Genomic DNA, 10,382 nt, shown 5'->3' on the forward strand with positions numbered 1-10,382 from the left:
GGATGGGTACCATAGGAAATCACCTAATATAAGAAAATCACTGACTGTAAATCCTTTAAAAGCTATTTTATTTATCTTGAAAGGCGAGAACTGATTAGTTGTATAAAATAATATTGTACATTTGATGTAAAGCCTTCAGTCTGTTTGAACAAAAAAAAAAATACATTGTCACAGTAAAGAAAGAATGAATCTGTTTAGATACAGGACTCTGTATCATCCCTCTAGCCAAAGGACTGCTGTAACAGAGCTTACAGTCAGTGCACCCCAATGTTAACATATATCCTGCCTGTAAAACTGCAAAAAGTGAGAAAATAAACATAAGGTACTCTGGAAAGTTCTGTACATTTTTCAGTAAGGAAGTTGAAGCCATACTGAGTAAAAACACCCCTCAATATTATTTTTAAATTAATTTACAGTTTTTGCTGCTCATAGAATTTTTAGTAGTTCTAGGGTTAGCTTTGAATCAACACAAGACTGGATCTTTAAAAAACTTCCTACTCTAAGTACTCTAGGATCAGCTAAACAATCTGTAAATAAGCTCCCTGGAAGACATTGGTTTAAAACGTTTGTGCCATTAATAGCATGCTTTTTTACTGTACCTGTTCTTAATTTAAGAAGCTGCAAAAGCTAAAATTCAGAAAAATCGGTAATTTTAAAGCAGAACAATTGATTTGCTTAAATTTTAATCCACTGGAAATAAAACGTGCTTTTGTTAATTGGCTATTTTAACAAAACTTTCTTGTTGCAAGAAAAGTTCCAGTATCTGAATCAGTAACTTACAAATACCAAATATGAAAAAAGTTTTGTTTGGGTTTTTTTGCTAGTTGCAACCATTCACAAGTTGCCCAATTACCAGCCTTTTCAGTAAAGGCAGATGGGTTTTCCCAACGTGGGTTCACCACGTTCAGGGTTTTGCAAATGCTGCAGTAAGGCCAACAAGGGATGTCCTGTGCTTTTAGAGACCAGGCTGCTCTTACCTGGAACCCAGCTGGAGACACTCTGCTTCCAGCTGTTTCTCAAGCTGTTTGGCTTGGCTACAATTAGGTCAAAATTTGAAGAAATCAATAACATTCTGCATCTTTAGAATTTTGAAATCTTGTGTGTAAACCAGGTATGGTTTAGGTATGTTGGTTTTTTTGGGGTTTTTTTGTTGTTGTTGGGTGTTTGGGTGGTTTTTTGTTTGTTTTATGGTGGGGTTTTTTTGGGGGTTTTTCTGTTGATGTTTTGGTTTTTTGTTGGTTTGTTTTTTGTTTTTTGGTTTTTTTTGTCGTTGTTTGGGGGTTTTTTTTGTTGGTTTTTTTTGTTTGTTTTTTCTTTTAATACTTGACATTTCCCAAGATAAGAAAGGGCACATCAATTACTCTGCATATGGGAAGAAGCTTCAGCTTCTGGGAAGATTCAGTGTGGGATTCTTGGATGAATCTCTATGGATTCATACTCCATGAAATTCAAACTGAGGGACAGTGTAAATGCCTTCCAAAATGACACTGAAGTGGGAGATGCAGGAAGCAAAACTACAAAATGCCAAGTGTTGGTTTCAGTAGTAAGGCTATGAAATGAGTTCACTTTGAATTCAGGTTGTACTCCTGAGGTGAGGCCCCTTCTCTGCAAGGCCCCCAGCTGCTGTCCCATTTAATTTAATGGGAATTGGATGTGCTAATTATGAACAGAGACAGGAAATCTTTGCAGTAATTGGCCCGCCATTTTCAAAATTTGCAAGTAATGAAAATCTAATAATCAAATCTAAGAAACAAAATTAGTGCATTTCAAATCATTCTAGCTAACATTTCATCTTTAGACGTAAAAAATTCAATCCAACGAGACTGAACTGGCTTAAATCAGTAATGCTGCAACAGGAAATTCAGACACTTTCCAAGACTTTTTAAAAATCCTCAAAAAATATATAAATTAAATTCAGTGGCTTAAATTGTGTATATGCTACATCATAAGGCAAAGTATAATAGAAAACATTTAACAATTTAAAAAGTACAAATGTTTTCAACTAGCAGTTTGGAATAAAAAGCAACTAAAAAGCAACTCTATTAATGAAGGCTGTAAAACAAAAACAATCTTAAGAGGGCTGGCAGTGCAGCCCCTGGTCCTGAGAAGAATCTCACTTATCTTCACTGGCTGAGGTATCATTTCCATCATTCAGCTTCTGCTTTTGCATTCTTGTTCGAGTAGATGCTACAAGAAAACCCAACAGAGAAAAAGAATGAAATATTTTCTTCACAATTACTTTGGATTGATTATTGGAAAAATTTGTAATGACACAAGGAATAGAAGTACATTATTCTATTGTAAACAAACCAAATCCCTCATAGGATGGATGCCTAATTCTGCACTGTTTCGGCCCTTCTTGCTCAGTCTTACAGATCTTATGAAATTCCTTCCACCTGTTCACTCCAGTTCTCCTTGTCTCTGTGTCCTCATTGTGTCCATTTCCATCCTCCAGGTGGGCAGATGGTGTGTTCCACATCAGGAATCTCATCCTGTAGCCAGACAGAGGCTGCAGGCTGAGCAGTGCCCACATCCCAGAGACAGCCTGCCCAGGAATGCCTTTTCCCCTCAGTGGCACACACCAACACCACCAGACGCAAGACAGAGTGGTGCCCCTGCCATAAGTCAACACTGAAACATTTTCCATACCTTAAAGCAGAGGTGCCTGGATCCACACTCATACCTATCTTGATGAGCAATGTAAGAGTTTTTAATGGGCAAATCTGCTCAGCTGCAGAGCTCAGATTCTCGGAGAGTGAGAATGCCTGGCCAGGGCAAGTGTGCTCCTTCCCACAAGTGGAAAATACAACTCAAGATGTGGGGTTGGGGCAATTTTGCTTTTCATGAGCTAGATTTGAATTTCATTTCAAAACAGAAAAGTGATGCCGTAAGATCTGAAAGAAATGCTGACCCAGAGTAGAAGAAAAAGCAGTCTCAGACATTTCCCTATAAAAGCAAAGCAACAAAAAACCTACATATGGTTTTCCTGTGTACATAAATTTCCATTTTGTAATCTGCATTTTCAAGATTATATGCAGGAAGTACAAAAGTCAAGCAAATTACCCAAATCACATCAGTGTTGAACAATGTTTTCATCTGAGTGGGCCCAAGCTCTCTTATCCAAGGCACTCGGTGCTCCACAGATTATGAGAAAAGTAATACTCACTCATTTCTGCAAGCTTTTGTTGGAACTTGGACTCCTGGGGTAGGTGTTTGCTACAGAAAGAAAGCATAAGGTTAAGTTAATAAAAATAAATTTTTACCTTCATCACCTAAACTTTAAATCATGGGAGTTGCTTTTTGACATCAAAGCATGTAACTGAGGAGCTTCATGCTTCCATCTCTCATTTGATACAGCTACTGAAGCTCACAAATTAACAAGAGCTAGGGTATCAGGAAGAAGTTAGGATGAAAGCCCTGAGAATATGCAAGATCTCTGAAAAGCCCAGGGCGATCTCTCACCTTCCATCTGCCTCGTCTGTCCCCTCTATATCGAAGCGCAACCTCTTCAGTGGCTTTGGGGCTGCAGCTCCTGCTTCTGCACTGCGCTTCAGCTGGCCCTCGCTGTTGCACAACATCTGGTTTATTTTCTGAAACTTCTCAGAAGTCTGAAGTGACAAGAAAATAGGGAAAGAATTGCCAATAATTCCTGAAAACACTCCAACTTTCCAGATTATCCACAAAAAATTAGGAGTTCTTAAAACTCTGGAGTTTTAAGAACGCTTCTCTTGTGCCAAAGCAACTAAAATAAAATGCAACACATTTTGAAGGTGAAGTTTAGATACTTGAAAGGAGTTAACAGAATTTCCCTATAATTACTATATTAAATCAGGTAGACTCACTGGCCTGCTCTAGAGATGTGAGCAGGCTATCCTATTCCTCCAAAAGTTACATGCATCTAAGATCATACATCAAAGATTTTAAAACTCACCCCAAATGATTCTCCAATGGACACCAAAATTCTGCCAAATGAAGAAGAGAAGTTTAAGCTCCATTAACAATGACAGAAGCATTGACTAATTTGCACAGGTTAGCACAAGGCATTAACAAGGTCTCTTCCTCTCTCTCTCTGCATTAACAGTGCAAATCCATACTGTGCTTTTCTGTGTTGAGGCATTTCTCTTTGAGCCACTGAATGCTCCATCACCAAATGAACTGAATCACACAGATAGAAATGAAATTGTGGCTTGGAAGAATCAGAGGCCCCCATAGTCTGTCCTGTATCAGCAAGAAGACCCTTCAGTGCTGGGTACACAGACAATCATCCTCTCATCTCTACCTTCAGGTGTCTGCTAATCAAAACATGCAGGACTTCAACCTAAAATACACAATAACATTTTAACTTTTGTGCACAGTGGGACACACTTGATCCTAGTCTGAAAAGCCACTGGAAACTGCTATATTTACTGTCATCCTCATCTGCTAAGAACCAGTAACCAACAGTTTGAAATGTTCTGTTCAGCCAGCTAAACAAACATTTTGTTGCAGAAATGTATTTTCCCTTTAAAGAAGCTGACCAAGCTTTTCAGGAGTGTGATGCAGGGTCAAAGTCAACAACATTTATAGCAACCAGGTCAGGAAAGTCCTCTTTGGTGGGCGGTAAAAAAAAAAAAAAAAAGAGGAAAAAAACCAACAAAAAAAGCTCCTTGAGCACAACAAAAAAGCAGTGAATGATGAATAAAGATTCCAAATACAGGACAAAAACTATTAACCAGAAATTATATTCTAGCCACAGACTAATGACGAACTTGACTGCAGTGTTCCAATTTGCTTCCACTAAAATCCCTCAAATACCTTAAATTTAGTCAAAAAAATGCTTGTCAACAACGTACCTAGACCTTGGAGTCATCTTTGTGGGTGACTGAAACCCATCAGAGAATTTGTATGGGCTCTTCAGAGGTGAGATGTAGATGTTATTGCCAGCAGGGACACGCCGGGGAGAGTTGGAGAACTGGTAAGGACTGCGAGGAATGTGTGGGATTGGTGACAGAGTGGGAGGCTATAAAAATAATAAAATAATCATAAGGTTTTATTGCCTATATATTTCTAATCTATTGAATAATGAACAGAGCTAATGGCTTACCCTGCTGGAAGCATACTGCAAAATGTTTGTTTTCAGCTTTTGCATAAAGACTAAGTTGTAAAAGACTATGATGGAGTCATATTGTTCTTCCCGGATAAGAACACGTTTGAAAGTCTGCATAGAGTGAGAAAATCATATACAGATTAAAAAAAAAAGGAATAAAAATTTTACATTTGACAAACTCATAAAGTTACTCAAAGTCTGCGTTAGATTAAGAGCTAGGATGGCACATGAGTTGTATGCAAGCCATTGTAATTTCTCTAAACTGTTTGGGATTTTTCCAAATGTGTTTGAACACCAGCACAAGCACCTACTTCATTAACTGGCACAGCCCCTTGGTGTGAACACAGCTCTAACATTTTCCAAATTTAAGAAGGATTTGCTTTCACACACATGTGTCAAAAAGTCTAGACTACTGTGCATGCCTTGGAAGGCTAAAAAACTCGTTACTGACCTGATGGGGATAAAATAGTTCTATAGGCTTGGAGACAGAAGTCTGGAGTTTAGCCAAGATCCACAAATACATTATGAGAAATTCTGCTACTGAGAGGATGCTACAGTTCCATTAACTGGTGAGGGTTTTTCTATAGATTTCATTACTGTGCTGTGCAAAAATTTCAGTGCATTGAAGTTCCTGTGAAGGAAGGAACTTCTTTATGTTAGAATTAAGCCTACAACTTTGACACATACGCAGCTGTTTGATTTATAGCCATGCACCTTTATTTGCTATCAAACCATGTGTCTGTTGAAAACTTCTGTAGAAAGTAATCTGCTTCTCTTCCCTTAATGCTCCAAGGAAGTTAGACAACTCATAAAGAAACTTGTGTTACTTTTGAAAATCTTATTAGCTCTAGACAAATTTTCCATCTAAACTCCAAATACAGTCGTAAACCATTGTTATGTATTTTTCAAAAGCTGGAACAAAATTTGTTTTCTGAGGAGAGTTACCAAACTATTTATGCAAGATGTTTAAGAGATATTTAGTATTAGAGTTAGTTTTCTCCTCCACAAAATGGAGATGTAGTGAAGCAGAAGCTTCCTTTTGTATGTTCAAATGTAGTTTGTTTTGATTTCAGGGGAAAATAATTAAGTTTTTAAGATTTTTATGGAGGAATAACATTTAAGAACTTCCATACCTCTTGATTTGTGTTGCAAAGCTCCTTGTATGCTGAAACTATCATTTTAAATCGAAGATCTACATTCTTTACTTTGCATATGCCATACATGGAACACATCATGATCTATTAAAGAAACAAGACAACTCAAAATTAATTCAGCTTCTTTATTTCAAGTTACAAAATAACTTTCTTTTACTGACTGTGCTCTATAAATTAGCAGACAACTCAACTTAGAAAGAACTTCTAGAACATAAGTTAACATAATGCTACCTCCATTTCTGTGTGACAAACAACTAATTGCAGCTGATAGTACCTTCTCAAACTCCTACCATATGCTGCAATTTTAGGGTAGAGTAACAAAGAAATTTATCAGCCACACATCTTGTCTACCTAAAGAAAATCACTATATTTTTATGCAAATTATTAGAAACCGTGGTCTGTCTTTGTTATTTTGATAAAAGCTCAAAATTGTATTTGAAGGTGCCACATCAAGTAGTTGCCAGTGCTTAAAAAACTGAGATGACAGACTTCACTCTAAACTAAGGCCTCCTTTCAGTGATCAATAGATTAATAAGAACTTTTTTGTCCATGTTACCTGGTCCAGGTGCCTGTCTCTCATTAGCTCATACTCATTTTGCAGTGTGTGCTGGAAGAGGGTCCAGATCAGGGGTTCCAGGTCAGGATGGTCGGAGAGAAGGTGAAGGAACAGGGTGTGGAGTCGACGATAGGCCAGTAGATACACTTCAGAAACAAAGAAAAATGAACCGAAATTTTTGTAACAGGATTATACAAAATGAAAGACTGCAATGAAGGAGGGACAACATTGTACTCTTCACTGTCTCCAAGGGAAAAAAACTACCAGACATCAAGTAGTAGAAGCCAGGCTCAAAATAAATGGAATAGATTTTCATACAAGAGACAGTGGACAACATGGAAGGCCACACCAAACACCACTGCACACTCATGTCTATGTCAATTCAAACAAGCACCTGGAACATGAATCTGCTGAGAATTACTAAGCAGACAGAGCACAAAAGGTTCAGCAAACCCCCCAAGTGGGATGAAGATCAAGCCTTGGAAAGCACCAGCCATGTCTGCCCAGTTGTCCAGCTTCACATGACATCTCTTTTTGGTCACTGCTGGGAAAAGGATGCTATGACAGAAGAGCCCTCCATCTGAGCCCATATGGACATTCTTCCAGCCAGGATAGGGAAGTTTTCACTTCTAACTCTCAGAATGCACACAGGAAACACCTGCTGGCACCATTTTGCCCTTGCTTCCAGAGGTTTGCCTGGTGTTCACTACAGATTATACAACAAACTTTCCAGAAATTCTGAGTGCCAAAACCCAAAAAGGATAAAATGCAAGAGATAACCTTGCAAAGTCAGCACATGCAGAAGGAACAAACCTTTCTTGTAGAACAGCGAGAGGGAGGTAGATTTCTGTGGTTTCTGTGTTTGGGGGGTCACAGCAGGTTGAGCATCTGGAGTGGAAGTAGCACTTAGAGAAGGTCCAGATGCCTTCTTCGTAGGAGATTTCACAGGAGAAAGATAGCTGGAGGTTCAACATATATTAAGCATTTAACATCACAGGATGAAGAAATTTCTTAATTCAATTCTGTATGAATAATACTTGCAGGAGCTCTTCCCTCTTCCCCATTAGAAGACATAAATTGCTCTTGTGATATGTTAACCCCAACACCTGATACAGAGACTTGTTTATTCCTAGGCAAGTAATGTACCAGTTTACAATTATATATTTTATAGGGCTGGGGAAAATATTTCAACATTTGATTTAACTTTCAATATATAATGAATATCTGCAAATACAATGGTTTAACAAAACTTAAGTACCAAGCCTAAGAAGTAGAATACAGCTGGATTTGAATATTAAGGGTAATATCAATTTCACATTTCCCTAGACGTCAGGCATTCACTTACAGGTCTGCAGCAGTGTGGTTATGCTGGAAAGGCATGTTGGGAGTAGAAGTGGGTTCAGGCTGATCAGCTTGGCCTTCTCGCTCTTTTGACTGCTTGATAAGATCAAACAGAGGAGACCCCTGGAAAAATGACAGGAATCCTGCATCACACTAAGAACAGACAACAACTCAGAATGAATTCCGTTCCTTCTCTAAACCCAACCACCAAAATGTGAACCTCAACAGAAGATTAAAGCTTTGAAGTACTTCAGAACATTCATACTTTGCAAGACGAATTTTAACCATTTAACTTTGAGTTACTAAATACATCAAGTGCTTTGTTTCCTGTTTCAACAGCAGTCCATTAGATATAGGTCAACTGCAGATTTGAGACAGTTGTATTAGTTGTATTCTAGAGTCCCTTGCTACTTCCTATTAAAGCCATTTCTGAAAAGAGGAGTAATCAATACAAGAAAATACACAAAAGGTCACATTTCAAAAAACACAGAACGATACAAACAAAAAATCCTCCCAACCACCCCAAAAAATCCAAAACCAAACCAACCAACACCCAAAAACCAGCCAAAGGAAAACTCAGCCCACTGGTGACTGAAAGTTACTGCTGTACCTACTGTCAATCCATTTTTGCCACAACATCTACCCAATATTTTACATTTGATAATATAAACCACAGTCACTTAACTGCATGGGGGACTATTTAGTCTCTGCAGTATCAGGTTCCAGAGCCACCCCTGAAAAGAGTTAGAGTGACCCTGGATACAGTAAGTCTCTGCCCTCATGGCCCAAAACAAACCCTAATTTTGATTTGAGGCTAACTATCAGTACTTTAAACCAAGTCCTCTGGAATACATCAGAAACTAAGAGCTCAAGATAGGAGGTGAGAAAAAAGGAGCAGAGAGAATGTAAGAGGAATGGAGGAGGTTCTGGCTGAAACCACATCAGCCCTTCTGCTGACATTAGTAATGAACAGCAGTCCTGCAGAAACAAAGTCTCAGCCTGCCTGCGTGTCACACGCAATAGAATTATGCTGAGACAGCAAAACTACATGGGAAAGTATTTTGACACCATATTTATAAATAAATTTGAAAGCACAGGGTTGATGGCTTCTGTTTGTTTCATTTTTTTTTAAACAGGAGACTCATCCTTAAGTACAATGTTGCCTCTCACCAGTGCAGCATCAGAACTCCTGAAGCAACAGAGGAACATTTGATGAGCAAATATGTGCCTTCTTGAGAGTGAGAGGTGGGGGAAGCAGTGTCCATAAACTCAGGATTAAGTGGGCAAAACCAGACATGCAGCATTTTCCTCAAATGATCTTCCCCAAAAGACAGCAGTAACATCTGTCAGCTCATTGCTCTGTACACAATGCACTGTCTGATGGTTCCTGGTCTGTTTGAGCTTCCAAATGCACATTTTAGATATTAAAATGCACCGGCACAGATGACAAATCTATAGCTGTGAACAGGAGCACAGCATGCATGTAAAGCATGCAGCATCACCTGGCTAAGGCAATAAGAAATAGCCTAGTAAAATTAGACTACATTTACTAGAATTAAAACTAGCATTAAGACATTCCTTATTTAGACTTACTCCTAAAAAAATTAACACCTTTTTTTAAAGCACATCAAATAGAAATTCAGAGTAACAAGATGAGAGTGCTGAGATTTACAATTTTTCACACTGCAATTTTTAAGTTATGATTTTGGCAACACTGGAGCTGTTTCATCCACAGCAGAAAAAAACATCAGTTAGTGATTCATAACCACATAGCTCTTTCTCCACCATTTCTCAACCAGTTCAGCTCTTGGGCTGGTTTGCATCATTCTTCCCTTCATTTAGGAGTGCACGCACTTCTCACTTGTGTCTCTCAGTGCTGCCCTTGCTGGAAACACTGGCACATGTCCTCCATTTCTCGTTCATCTGGCCACTTGGCCTCTTCCTTTTTTATTATTCCCACCAGCACTTCACTTTGCTCCGAGGAATCCAAATTTCTTTCCCAGAGCAATCAGTGACATATCTTGACTAAGAGTGAACCCTGCTTCATTCACATCACATTTTAGTGATTAATGACTGGAAAAGTATTGTTTTTAATGAAGGAGGAAAAGGGGTTGATGAAAGGGAATGAGAGGTCTAGAAAGAGAAGCAAAAGTTACTATTCTTCAGTTAGCACTTGAGACCAGCAGTTCCAGGTCCTCTCTCACCCCTGCTCCAATTCTGCTCACATTATTCTGAGTGTGATTCC

General features: G+C 38.6%; 1 protein-coding gene across 1 annotated transcript in view; it reads right to left on the bottom strand.

The window, feature by feature from the left end:
- Positions 1-55: 55 nt before the first annotated feature.
- RB1 (RB transcriptional corepressor 1) overlaps positions 56-10,382 on the bottom strand; it is a 72,172-nt gene continuing 61,845 nt past the window's right edge. Inside the window, exons 18-27 of the mRNA XM_038140323.1 lie at positions 8,142-8,260; positions 7,610-7,755; positions 6,797-6,942; positions 6,220-6,324; positions 5,084-5,197; positions 4,833-4,999; positions 3,932-3,962; positions 3,463-3,608; positions 3,167-3,216; positions 56-2,187 (exon numbers count right to left, since the gene is read on the bottom strand). Of these exons, the coding sequence (XP_037996251.1) occupies positions 2,114-2,187; positions 3,167-3,216; positions 3,463-3,608; positions 3,932-3,962; positions 4,833-4,999; positions 5,084-5,197; positions 6,220-6,324; positions 6,797-6,942; positions 7,610-7,755; positions 8,142-8,260 (1,098 nt within the window). The 3' untranslated portion in view covers positions 56-2,113. The remainder of the gene's footprint in view (positions 2,188-3,166; positions 3,217-3,462; positions 3,609-3,931; positions 3,963-4,832; positions 5,000-5,083; positions 5,198-6,219; positions 6,325-6,796; positions 6,943-7,609; positions 7,756-8,141; positions 8,261-10,382) is intronic.

The sequence above is a fragment of the Motacilla alba genome, chromosome 1 (assembly GCF_015832195.1).
Source record: "Motacilla alba alba isolate MOTALB_02 chromosome 1, Motacilla_alba_V1.0_pri, whole genome shotgun sequence".
NCBI lineage: Eukaryota > Metazoa > Chordata > Aves > Passeriformes > Motacillidae > Motacilla > Motacilla alba.